The sequence below is a fragment of the Ictidomys tridecemlineatus genome, chromosome Y (assembly GCF_052094955.1).
Source record: "Ictidomys tridecemlineatus isolate mIctTri1 chromosome Y, mIctTri1.hap1, whole genome shotgun sequence".
NCBI lineage: Eukaryota > Metazoa > Chordata > Mammalia > Rodentia > Sciuridae > Ictidomys > Ictidomys tridecemlineatus.
The window spans coordinates 5912016-5926662 of NC_135494.1; the positions used below are offsets into that span (position 1 = coordinate 5912016).

Sequence of the window (14647 nt, forward strand, 5' to 3'; positions counted from 1 at the left end):
CTAGTTAAACAATCTTTGAACTGACTCGTTGACTAGGCATCTTAATTGTACTTATGATATTCTTGTGAAAACATATAGTTTTCTCCATGTTAATTTTCCATTCATGTAATTAATTCCAAATACATGAAAAGAAAATAAAAAGAATAAATCATTCCAATAACCACAAATTAGCAACTGAGATTGGTCATTTAAATTATCTACAAAATAATTTCAGAGTAAACAAATTCTTTAAATAAAATTTTGTCATCTTTCATAATTTAAATTCATTATGTAGTTGAAATTGTGTAGTTTAACTTTAAAATTCAAAAAAGGTTTTAATCTCACTTTGGAAAGTGGTATTCCTTAGTATTGACATATAAAGTTAATAACAGTATTGAAAATGTTTGATAAATCAATTAGGCAAATAACAATGACTGTATAAAATATTATTATGTGGGACCTACAATAAATTGTTAGTTATGGGTAGAAAAAGAGCCAAAAGGGCAGAATAAAATTAAGAAGTGAGATAAAATACCAAGTGTATCATAAGGCCAATTGTTGAATGTCAAAGATACTTTTGAAAGAAGAAGCAGGACTTTGGCTCTAGTACTTAATTGCTTAAAGATTATTGGAACTATCACATAATTGATCTGTGTTATAAAATATAAAGTACTGAATATAATCAAAGACCTTTATTCTGTTCCAAATACACCTTTCTCTAAGCTTTGTTTTTCAATAGTTTTCTTTCTTTAAAACTTGTTTTTATTGATATCCTATTTTCAATAAAATACTTAACAAAAATAAGGAAGTTCTTGGTATTAAAAAATCTTACCTCAAATTTTGAGGAGCTTCACCAAACAGACTGCAAATCTCTCTTATTTGTTTCAGGGCAGGAATTACCCATTTGTCATTTGTGCGGAGTTCTTCTATAAATCGATCTATCCATTGAATCTTTTGTGTGTCTCGATCCTTACATATATTAAAAAAAAAATTTGTTTTAAATGGACGAGTGTTCTACATAATTCTAACCTCAAATGTTTTTGATAATTATCAGAAAAGCACTTAATTCATCAGATAAATTTTATGATGAAGGCTTAATAGTTTAATCAAACAAAAGGTACATTCTTTTTTTGAAATTATCATTAAAATTCTGACATGTAAAGCACTATTATGAACTCAATGTTTCTTGGCTTTAGCTATCTGGATCAACATATATAAACAGTTCCTAAGTACAGGAACATTAATAAAGTATGAATGTGGGCACTGTATTAAATATTTTGTTAGGTTCTCATTTTGTTAAATGTAGCAAAAACACAAAATTCCAATTATTTATATGTTTTTGGTACTGCTATGCTTTTAAAAAAAAAAAGATTTATTTTTTAGTTGTAGTTGGACAGAATACCTTTATTTTACTTATTTATTTTTAGGTGGTGCACAGGATCGAATCCTCTGAACTGTGTTAGGCAAGTGCTCTACGCTGAGCCACCACCACAGCCCCTCTGTACTTTTTTAATCAGCAAGAAACAAAATATTCGTATTTCATAAATACTTATAGTTAAATAATCCTGTTTCTGTACATATTTGGGAAAGAATAGGCAATTCTTCACTGATTATTTTAAGGACTTTAAAATATTTATAGCACATGAATATTAAATTTGTCACTGCTTTTCAAAGCACTTTGAGTAACAGACTTATTAGTTTCTCATAACGATAACAAATGAAAGCTTAAATTGATAAAAGCCAAACACGTTTTGCTAAATTTAGTGAAATCCAATACTTATTAATGTGGCAAGGTATAAGATGAAATGCCTATGATAAATACGAATAAATAATAAACCCTGGTTGAGCCTTTATGATAAATGTACTATTTTGATTTTCTACAACATTCCTTTTATTTGTAAAATAGCACTTATATACAAGATCCTCTTAGCCATTTTAGATAAAGTTAATGAACAATGAGAAGGAAACATAACATCATTTGATCATAAACCCAACTAAAGTATTTTCTTTTTATTACATCTGAAGATTTAAATGCATCAATACAAATTTACTGTATTACTAATTACTGGAATTAGAAAAAGCTACTTGAGACTTTATCGGTCTATTGAGAACAAACATGATAATTTTTTTGTATCTTTTTCAGAATATGAAAAAACTCAGTTTCTATGGACAACTGTGAATACATAGAACTAGATAGTTCACAACATAACTTAATTTTCATTTTTAAAGTACCACTGCTTAAAATGTTCTCATACATATAAATAATCATAATTACAGTTAATTACATGTATGAATATTTATGACAATACTTTTTAATGAAGGCATTCAGTTCAGTGTTTATTTCAGAACCATCACAATCATGGTTTTTCACAAATCAGAAGTAATCTTGGGCTTACTTGACTTGTTAAATAAAACTCAAGTACAAGCGAAACAAAAATGCCTGCCCTCCAAATACTGAAGACATTCTTTACCAGTTCTTATTTACTACTTCTGCTTTTTTTTTTTTTAGGAAAAAACATCATTATCATTAAATTTATGAACTATTATAAATTCACCACTATAACATAATCGAAGCTAACAGATAAAATTTGTATAAAATCGAATACTTAACAACTAGTAAACATCAAAGGCATAAGTTAAAGTGGGGAAGAGTGAGCTATCATGATTTGCACATAGGAAGCAAATATTTACATTAACATCTACTTTTATGCTTCCAATGTCACTATTCTGCTTCAATTATATGTGACCTTAGTGCCTTGTATTTTATATAGTACAATTATAATAATAAATTATTTAGCTATAAAACTATTTATCTAAAGTTGTTAAAAATGCATAATGGGTAACAGATAAAACACTGAAAAATACCAAATAGGGTAAAAAGCCATATTTATATGACAAAAATAAACTAATTCTTCAGGCTTATTTTAAAAACAAAGTGATTAAATAAACTAAAACTATCCTACAAGTACATTATCTTAAATGTTAAAGGAAAAAAATTAGAAATGGTAGGCAAATAAGCACTTCTGTACCTGGGAACAACTATAATCTAGTATTTTTATGTGGGCACTGAGAGCTAGGTCCATGATATCTACAGGTACATCATCACTATGAGCCAGATTCCAAAGAAGGTTCAAAACTTTGTGAGCCATCACACCATCTTTATCATCTTCTGCAAGACGGCGTATTAGCTCAAGTAGCTTCTCACGTTGCTTTTTACTTGCATTTGTCCAACTTGCCTAGAAGAAAAATTAAAAGATTAATACCTCATAACTTTATACCTTTATTTGTATTACATCATCACTACTTTAATCTCTTTGGATAAACTAGGCATTTTCTTCAATACACATCCACAGATGGGTGCATATACATACCCACCACCAAATTACCAAACTACTGGTATTCAGATTGAGAAAATAAAATAGAATTCTTAAAACAGACTCTCTAAATTCTAGGGAAAAAAATCTCCATTTACAACTTTAAGCTGTTTGATGCTTTTCGTTAAGAAATTACATAATTATGAGGCTGAGGTTGTGACTCTGTGGTAGAGTGCTGCCTAGCACGTGCAGAGGCCTGGGTTTGATCCTCAGCACCACATAAAAATAAAAAATTAAAAGGTATTGTGTCCAACCACAACTAAAAAATAAAATATTAAAAGAAAAATCACATAATTTACAACAGAAAGAAATACTTAATTTAAAATACTTGCTACAAACAAAAAAATCAGTCATGAAGTAAAATGTATTACACTTTCAAACAAAAAAAAGCAGAGAAAAAGTTAAGAATATTAAGATAAAAAACAAACAAAACCCCTCCTATTTACAAAAAGATAAAAAATGCGATCTGTATTTAGATTAAAAAATTCTACATTTACTAGGTGAGATACTTGTACAAAGATGGAATATATTTTTCATTATTCATCCTACTGAGCACACCTAAAGTTTCTAGACATATCATAAAAATAAGCATGAATCTAAAAAATGGAGAGCATTAAAAGCAGAATAGAAAATGATGCAAAGATTCCAGACCAGCTAGAGACTCAAATCTGAGGATGACAGATGTCATCTTTAAAAGCAATGGTACAAAATACTATATAATTAAAAATTCAATATAAATTTAAAAAATATTTAAATAACAATTCAGAAAGCAGGAATACAGAATCAAAAAGAATAGGACACAAAAACAGAAGTTTAATCTGTAACATCAATAATTCCATTAAGTGTAAGTGGTCTAAATAAAACAGTTATAATGCCCAAATTAACAGGAACTACTTACAGTATAAAAAAAGAAAGGAAAAAAAACCAAGCAGGTTGGAGGCAAATGGTAGCAAAAAATATTCATAAATTAAAGGAAAGCAGAGTCGATGTGTTTTTGTATTAGATTAAAAAATAAAGACTTCAGATTTTGGGAAAATGAAGCTAAGTAGTGAGTCCTGATCTCAAAACACAGAAAGGCGTACTTAGTAAGAAAAAGTAGAATTGAAAAAAATTGACAAAATAATGCACTGATAATGCAAAATACACGAAGTGAAAGATCAAATTAAGAATCAAACAGACCGGCTGGGGATGTGGCTCAAGCGGTAGCACGCGCACCTGGCATGCGTGTGGCCCAGGTTCGATCCTCAGCACCACATACCAACAAAGATGTTGTGACCGCCGAGAACTATAAAATAAATATTAAAAAAAAATTCTCTCTCCTCTCTCTCTCCCCTCTCTCACAAAAAAAAAAAAAAAAAAAAAAATCAAACAGACCACATTATGCTAATACTGGGTAACAGTTCTCACAGCCGAATAGGTCATACAAAACTGATGAAAGAATTCTGCAATTAAAAATATAATCAGGGCTGGGGATGTGGCTCAAGCGGTAGCGCGCTTGCCTGGCGTGCGTGAAACCCGGGTTCGATCCTCAGCACCACATACAAACAAAGATGTAGTGTCCGCTGAGAACTAAGAAAAAATAAATAAATATAAAAAAAAATTAAAAATATAATCAATAATATGGACTAAATACACATTAAAGAATATTATTGGATCAAATTCACTTTCTTCTCAGCAGCACATACAACACATACAACTATATGTTACATCACCAAGAATTCTTAGCAAATAAAAAAATAAAAGAATTACTTGTATTCTATCAGAATGAAATTGGATATCAATGCTAAGATTTAAAAAAAAGGATAATAATCACCTGGAGATCAAATAATATGTTTAAAAACATGAATAAAGAAATCAGGAAAGAAATAAAATACTTAGAAGTAAATGAGAATAAAGATAAAAACTGACAAATGACTTGACCTTTATTTAGAATAAAGGCCTCAGGAAACACAATTAGATAAATACAAAATGAACACAATTAAAAACAGATCTTATGGCTTGACTCATAGGATGATTAATTATTAAGAGTGAAATCCAAGAGGAAATACAGGAAGTGAAAGATCAGTTCAATACAGAATTAGAAATTCTAAAAAACAAAGCAAAAACAAAACAAAACAAACAAAAACCCAAACAATCAAGCAGAAATCCTTGAAATGAAATAACCAACAAACCAAATTATAAATTTAATGGCAAGCATCATCAACAGAATAGACTACCTGGAAGACAGAATCTCAGTCAATGAAGACAAAATACATAATCTTGAAAATAAAATTTACCATTTGGAGAAGATGGTAACAGTCCTTAAACAGAACTTCCAAGAAGTATGGGATAACATAAAAAGACCAAACTTAAGAAGGAGGTATAAACCAAAGGAATGTTCAATCATTTCAAAGACACAATATCAGAAAATCCCTAAATCTAAAATGCAATGAAAAATCAACTACAAGAGGCTTACAGGATCCCAAATGTACAAAATTATAGCAGACCCACACTAAGACATAATGCGAATGAAATAAAATACAGAATATAAGGATAAAATCTTAAAGCCTATGAAAGAAAAAAAAAAAAAGACATTGCATATAGGGGCAAAACCAATTCAGATCTCAATTGATTTCTCAATCAAGACCCACCTAAGCTAGGAGGTCCTGGATTAATATATTCTAAACTTTGAAAGTTATGGAAAAATTTCATATCCAGCAAAATTAAGTTTCAGATTTGGAGATGAAAATAAAAACCTTCCATGATAAACGAAAGTTAAAAAAAAAATCCACAACTAGAAAGCCTGTACTACAGAATATTCAACCAAATATTCCATGATGAAGTGTTGGGGGGAAATGATAAAAAGTAAGAAAAAATGATAAAAACTAGAAACTAAGACTAATTTAAAACCAAAAATTAATCAAAAACCAAAATTTAATCAAAACAACAGAATACAAACAAGATCTCAATAATAACCTTGAATATTAATGCCATAAATTCATTAATTGAAAAACATAGCCTGGTAGATTGAATTAAAAAACAAAACACAACAATATGCTGTCTCCAAGAGACTTACTTCGTAGAAAAAGATATCAAAAGACTGAAGGTGAAAGAATGGGAAAAAACATGACTCATATGGATTGTATAAACAAGTTCCCTCGTGATATAAAATGAAGTGAACTTCAAGCTAAGATTAATCAGAAGAGACAAAGAAGGACATTTTATATATTACTTATGAGAATTTTATATATTAGGAAGAAATAAGAATCGTAAATATTTATGCCCCAAATAGTGGAGCATCTAACCCTTCCCCAAATCAACCAAACCTTTCCCAACTTCATGAATCAAATAAATAACCTATAATACTGGGTGATTTTAACATACCTCTCTCACTCCAGGATAGGTATTCCAAATAAAAACCTAATAAGTAAACTAATACAACTAAATAATACAGTCAGTAATTTAGATACACAGACTATTTCATTAATCTCAGCAGCACATGGATCCTTCTCAAAAATAGACTATATATTGTGCCAAAAATAATTCTTAGTAAATAAAAAAAAAAACAGAGATAATACCCTACCTTCGATTAGATCATAATGGAATGAAACTAGAAATCAATGATAAAATAAAAAATAAAAGCTACTCTATGGACAGTAGGAAAAAAAATCAAGGATGAGAATATCGATATAACATCAAAATTTCTGGGACACTATGAAGTCAGTACTAAAAGGAAAATTCATTACAGTAAGCTCATTTAATAAAATAATTAAAAATCAAATAAATGACCTAACATTACCTCTCACAATCTTAGAAAAAGAACATATCAACACCCCCAAAAATAGAACAGTAGAAAATAGGAAATAATTAAAATCAAAGCTGAAATCAATGAAACTGAAAACAAAAAGAAACAAGACGAAATTAAAAGTTGATTCTTTGAACTAATTAAAAAAAATTGATAAGCCCCTAGTCACAATAATAAAGAGAAAAAGAAAGAAAACTCAAATTACTAAAATAAGTGATTAAAAAAGGAAATATGATGATATCACTGACATTTAAGAAATAATCAGAAAGATTTTGAAAATTTATACTCAAATAAAATAGAAAATCTTGAAGACACAGATAAATTTCTGGAAGCATATAATCTATCCAAACTAAACAAGGAGGACATACATAATTTTAAACAGACCAATTTCAAGTAATGATATAGATTATGCCATCAAAAGTTTACCAACCAAGATTCTCAGTCAAGTTCTACAAGACCTTCAAAGAAAAATCAACACCAATATTCCTTAAGGTATTCCATGAAATAGAAAAGGAGAAAACCTTAGCAAAACCAGACAAAGATATATCAAGGAAGGAAAACTTTAGACCGAATCCTTGATAGATGTATGTGCAAAAATTAAATAAAAATTTGGGTAATTCCCATACAAAACTATATTAAAAAGACATCGCACCATGATCAAGCAGTGTTCATACCAGGGATTTAGGGTTGGTTCAATAAATGTGAATTATTGCATCAATAGGCTTTTTAAAGAAAGAATCAGGAAAAGCATTTGACAAAATACAACACCTCTTTGTGTTCATAACACTAGAAAAACTAGGGAGAGTAGAAACATTGCAAAATTTCAACATTGTACATTACCCAAAGCCAGGTTAATTCTAGACAAAGAAATATGGAGAGTTACTGGAACAAGACAAGGATGACTCTTTTCACCATTTCTATTCAATTAAACTCAGCCAGATCAATTAGAGATAATAAATTAAAGGGATACAAACAGGTAAAGAAAAACTCAAACTAGCACTACTTGACGATGACATGATTCTATAATCAGAAGATCAAAAAAATTCCACCAGGAACCTTTAAAGGCACCAAACATACTTTTGGAGAAAAGATAGCCTTTTCAACAAATAATGCTGGGAAAAATGGAAAGCCAGCTATAACAAAATGAAATTAACCAGTATTTCTCACCTGTAGGAAGCTCAACTCAAAGTTGCTCAAAGACTCAACCACTAGAATAGAGACCCTGTGCCTACTAGAAAAAGTAGGCCCAAATCTTCACCATATCAGCCTAGAATCTGACTTTCTTATCAAGACCCCTAAAGTGCAAATAGTAAAATTAAGAATCAATAAATGGGATGGAATAAAACTAAAATGCTTCTTCAAGCAAAGGAAATAACATGAACAAAGAGCCTACAGAGTAGAAGAAAATCTTTATCACATGCACTTCAAATAGAGCATTAATTGAACTCTAGGATATATAAAGAACCCAAACAACTTAACACCAAAACAACTAATAACCCAACAAATAAATGGGCTAAGGAACTAAAGATATTTCACAGAAGAACAAACATAATCGATCAATAAATATATGAAAAATGTTCACTTTTACCAATTATAGAAATATAATTCAAAACTATGATAAGATTTCATCTTCAGTCAGAATGGCAATCATTAAGAATACAGATAGCAATAAATGTTGGCAAGGATGTGGAGGAAAGGCACACTTACACATTGCTGGTGGGACTGCAAATTGGTGCAACCACTCTGGAAAGCAGTATAGAGATTCTTCAGAAACTTGGAATGGAACCACCATTTGACCCAGCTATCCCACTCCTCAGTTTATATCCAAAAGACTTAAAATCAGCACATTATAGTTATGCAGCCACATTAATGTTTTCAGTAATTCAATTCACAATAGCTAAAATTATGGAACCAACCTGAGTGCCCTTCAACAGAACAGTGAACCGATAAAGAAAATGTGGTATATATACACAAGTATTACTCAGCTTTAATGAAATGATGTCATTTGATGGTAAATGAACAGAGTTGGAGAATAATAAGCCAATCCTAAAAAACCAAAGGCCAAATGCTTTCTCTGATACACAGATGCTCAATTACAGAGGGATTAGGAGAGTGGGCTAGGGAAGAATAAAAGTACTTCAGATTAGGCAGAGGGAACTTAAGAGAGGGAAGGGATATAAAGTTAGATAGAACAGTAGAATGAATTATTATTCTATGTGTATATATGACTGACTATATAACCAGTGTGATTCCATATTATGTACAAATGAGAAGTTATTCTCCATTTATGTATGATGTGTCAAAAAATATTCTACTACTTTGTATAACTAATTAGAACTAATCAAAAAAAGAAAGCAAATATATTAACAATTGGAGACACACACATATACGAAACAGATATACAAGTATGCAAATTATAATGATACATCACAAGTCTTATATGTATAGAAAAAGTTAGTATCAGAATACTATCAATAAATGTAAAAAGAGACTTTCAAAAACAAATCATAGTTTCTATGCTTAGTTATTTCTAGTTTAATACAGCTGGGGTAGAAGTTAAATCAAAAACACTTGAGAAACTATCTTTAAATCAATATTTAGATATGTTCTGTGTATTTCTTCCTAAAAATATACCAATCTTCTTTTCCAAAATACAACTGGATTCTCAATTTTAGGATATCTTTTCCTTCCTAGTTTCTTTATATTAGGAAGATTCATTTGTCTAAGAACATATGGCTTTACTTTCATGATTACAAGTTTTCCAATCAACCTTATAAACTAGAAAGAGACTCATATACCACAGTGTCTTAAATAGTCATAACATCAATGATAACATGATAATGCAGATATGACACCAGGAACTGTTGGTCTAATTTCATGTCATTTTTCATATGCCTTTTACCCCAAAGAACTAGTGTTTTCTTAAATCTATTTCCTCAATACCTATTCTTTCCTTGGTTTCTACAGTTATTTAAACCTAAATCAAAATTAAAACTGCTAGAGTAAACTAACTAAAAAAACAACAGAATAAAAACTCTTAAGAGGCTGCAAGTGTAAGAAAAATTATAAACCACTATTAAAATATGATTGTAGGGCTGGGTTGTGACTCAGTGGCAGAGTGCTTGCCTTACAAACGTGAGGCACAGGGTTTGATCCTCAGCTCCATATAAAAAATAAATAAATAATAAAGATATACTGTACATCCACAACTGGGGGGGGGGAAGATATGATTGAGAGGGCTGGGGCTTTGAGTTAGTGGCAGAGTGCTCACTTGACACTGGGTTCCATCCTTAGTACCACATACAAAATATAAGCACATAAAAATAAAGACATGCTGTCCATCTATAATTACAAAAAAAAAAAAAGTGATTGCAGGGGCTGGAGATATGACTCTGTAGTAGAGTACTTGTGTGGTTAAGTATGAGTCACTGGATTCAATTTCTAGAACCACACAAAAAATTATGACTGCTTTTGTACATCTCTGCAGTGAGCAGTTCTTCGTCAGCGAGCCTTCAACAATATTTGTTAGAAATTGTGTTGATTTAAGAATAAACTAACTTAATAATTATTTAATTCCATGTAAAATGAAATGGCAATAGGAATAAGTAAAACTACTACCTTAAAGCAATCAAAAAGATGATCAAGCTGTTCAGGCAAAAAATCCCAAGCCAACTTTGCTAGTAGATCATGTACATTCTTCACAATGGCTTCATGTTTTCCTGCCTATGGCAAAAACAAAAAGTAAATTAAAATCTCAGTTCATTATCTGATGAACATTCCTACCTTCTTCATCCGAGGTTAGAACAGAATTTTCATACTTTAAATGCCTTAGAACTGCCATTTAAATTAATGATTAATAAACTTAAGAAATTCATGTGAAAATTTTTAGTTAAACTTACATAAAATCAAGAGAAAATAAAGTAAAAATAATAGATTACTTTAAAATTAAAAACATAAATATTCACTTGGTAAAGGTAAGAAAGAATATTTTCTTTGTTTGCTTTATTTAAAAAAAACAAAAGAATTTTAGTGCCTGATGATACTCAAGAGATGCATGAATAGACACCCACCTTTTAGATAATACAAAAATTATGCATTAGTACTTCTGAAATCAGTTATTCTTATGAAAAGTTATAATTGCTACATATAACAACCAGGTATTTTAAAGTAATAGATTAGTGTAACTTTTCTTGTGACATTAGCTTCTTTATACATTTCATAGAAAAAACTTCCAATTTCAGATTTTTTTGTTTTATTACTTTATCATAGGTCTACTGTTTTATAAGATACTTAAACTTGATCAGAAAATTTGTATTAAAAAGTTCCTGGCAGGATTTATGAATACATAAAGAAAGTAAATTACAAGTCAAGCAATACATATTTGCACGTCATTAAATAAAGACTGCCACATATGTGTGTCTTAGAAAATTTCTTACCTGTGCTGCCCAGATATTATCAAGATCCTGTAACGTAAGAGCTTTTTCTTTAATCACAAAACGAAGAATCTTCTCTAGCTTTTCTACATACTGTGGTTGATGAAGACTATCTCGTAAGACTATGGATAGGATATTGTTTTGCTGTATCCATTCCTAAATGTAAGACATTCATTCATTTCAATTCAGAAAGTGAAAATATTTTTAAAAGCGAAATAAAAACATTGTTCAGTAATTTGAAAAGAAACCCAAAAGCCCTATTTTGTACATGTTCATAAATTAAAATACATTAATAGGTTTAAGCTTGGTTTTCATGAAAAATTGTTAACACGAAAGATGATTTTGTAGAATTCAATTATGCACATAAAATGCTCACGATGATGTGCTAAATTCACCAATTATAACTAACTTTACTGAATGTGCTTTTTTAATGCTCAATTAAGCAATTTATGAAATTTAATTCTTCACATAATGATCCCATAAATTAACTAATATATTACAGCTCTCACACTATCTGAAAACGACTTTAAAATATTCAATCCCAGATTACCTGTAAAAATCACAATAAAAACACTACAGCAATGTCAAATTGCTTAAAACATTTTCTAAATAGTTTAGTATCCTTCAAGTATTAATAAAGAATTCTGTTTGATAAAGCAAACAAATTGTACACACACATAAAACCTCACCAAATCACAGCCCATGTTAGTAAGTTAGACACTAATTTCTCAACGTCAGCATACCTTTTATCACATTCACAATGGTTAACTGTCAGTTACCCTGTTAACTGAAAACTATTTAAGATAAATTTTGTTCTTTATAAATGAATCTATGGTACTGGCACATGACATACACTAAAAAATATGCTGTATATACATAATTCATCTCAAAACTAAAATATAAATATCTGTATTACATAGTTTATTTTCAGTGACATATATAATTTACAAAATAAATTTAAAAATAAAATTAATTTTTCTTAAAATCAGGATAAAATATTAATTAATAAAGATTTATTCCACTAATTAAATTCTGAATTTTAAAACTTATGAATTGGGAATTCATTGCCAGGCCAACTCATTGATTAGATTCTGGATTACTCAAACCATTAAAAATCACCTCTATTTCAATTCAACTAAACAACTATATTACAAATGCACACAAACTTATTAGAAACACTCATATTCAGCAATAAGTAAGTCTTCCAAATGTCCAATTACCCCTAACATTTCAAAAAGACAAATCATTTGTTAATATAAAGAAGTTTTAGGATTAAATAATCTTTACTCAAGTTTTGCTTTTGTTCATTTGAACAGAATTAGGTAATAACCTAGTTTTCTATAAGCAGATTGTTATTTACAAAAGAATAGACAGAAGCTTACTGCCATTCGATCAGCTGTCAACCACTCTTCCTCTTCAGAATTACCATGTCGATGTGTGTAATATGATACACTTGATATCACCTTATTAATTTCATTCAGTGCATTCATTTTTCCATTAAAAGAAGAAATCTGTAATAATCTGTAAGAGAAATCTATAGTAAGTATCATTCTAAGAGTTCAGAGAAATAATATATTTTTTTTAGCATTTATTTTTAAGTTTTTTTTTTAAGATGGACACAATATCGTCATTTTACATTCATGTGATGCTGAGGATTGAACCCAGTGCTTCCTGCATGCTAGGCAAGCACTCTACTGCTGCTAAGCCACAACTCCAGCCCCTGAGAAATAATAATTTAAGGCAGGAAATATCTTACCTAAGTATCATTTTTAATCTAAAAATTTCTAAATGTTTTACAGTTTCTTCTTGTCCTGGGATCCTTGAAGCTAAATTCTTCAGAGACTTAATAATCATTGAAAGGGCGTCATTTTTTGCTTCATTTTTTGCTTCTTTTTTCAGTTCTTCATCAGTTAAATTTTCTAATAACTGGGGAACTATTTCTATAATTGGAATGAAGTATTTTTTCAATGTATGTTGACTAATAAACTCATAACATTGCCCAAATGGTCTGAAATAAGGAAAACACAAACTTTAATATTTAATTTCTTTAGTTTAAAAACTTAAAAGCAAAAACAAGTTACAATCTAAAAATGTACTAAAAACCCATCTTAGAAAGCTGAAATTTCAATCATTTTCAAGGCAATATGAAAGCATTCTAGGCATTATATTGAAAATGTTTCAAAATAAAACTTACTTAATAAGAGCTGCAATTATTTGAACGTTTAATGCAGATCCATTAATAAAACGATCATGCAATATCTGGAACCCATTTATTGTGCCAAATTTATTAATGAGATCCACTAGCCAACCCTGTAACAAAGTTAATAATAGTTAATTCCCTTCTAATAAACAGTTACTACCTGAAACGCATGTCTAAAACAAACTAGAAAGTCAATTTAATAAATCAGTTATATAAATTTTATCTTTAATACACACTCAAAAATTTGTAATATGGTCATACACATATTTATATAATCTTAACTTTATTATTTTGTCCTCTGCATCCTGTGAGTCAGAAGCAGAAGGCAATTACAGAGTAGTTCATACAGGCAAAACTTGTACTAATTTTATCAGATGTATCAGGTGACCATAAATTAAGCAGCTTAGATATCTGAATTAAGATGCAAAATGAACTTTAAAGTTAATAAATTAAAGAACAAACATAGTTTGTATTACAAGCTATCTTAAGCAGAAATAATTTTGTTATTTAAAACAAAAACATTTAAGATATCTGGAAAATATCAAATTAAAGGTAACATTTAAAGGACACACTGATTTAACTTATGGTAGGCTTGATATGATGAAAATCCAGACACACACCGAGCCCGGATCGGCTGCATTCAAGCTCCGGTTAGACTGCTTCTCGTGACTCAGCACTAACGATCCCGCTGAAATAACAGGTCGGCTCTTTTAAACTTACAGAGGTAAAAGCCAACTGAGCCTTCATAGGTAGTGGCCACAGGATTGAAACGGGGCTTGGGAGAGACAGACAGGACCCACTCGTTGCATTAGTCACCCTGCAAAGGGAACTAATGGTCACCATTTGCATGGGATACCACCATGGCAGAGAACTGATG

At 29.9% G+C, this 14647-nt stretch overlaps 1 protein-coding gene across 13 annotated transcripts in view; it reads right to left on the bottom strand.

Annotated features, from left to right (window-relative positions):
* Positions 1-14647, bottom strand: part of LOC144372005 (ubiquitin carboxyl-terminal hydrolase 9X-like) — a 123721-nt gene that overhangs the window by 76067 nt on the left and 33007 nt on the right. For 11 of the 13 annotated variants that reach the window (XM_078035404.1, XM_078035402.1, XM_078035400.1 and 8 more), the window contains 8 exons: positions 13765-13880; positions 13327-13578; positions 12953-13091; positions 11574-11726; positions 10756-10860; positions 8845-8880; positions 3009-3215; positions 812-948 (listed from right to left, as the gene is read on the bottom strand). In XM_078035404.1, coding sequence (XP_077891530.1) covers positions 812-948; positions 3009-3215; positions 8845-8880; positions 10756-10860; positions 11574-11726; positions 12953-13091; positions 13327-13578; positions 13765-13880 — 1145 coding nt within the window. The remainder of the gene's footprint in view (positions 1-811; positions 949-3008; positions 3216-8844; positions 8881-10755; positions 10861-11573; positions 11727-12952; positions 13092-13326; positions 13579-13764; positions 13881-14647) is intronic. The other 2 variants (XM_078035407.1, XM_078035406.1) reach the window with 1 other exon arrangement.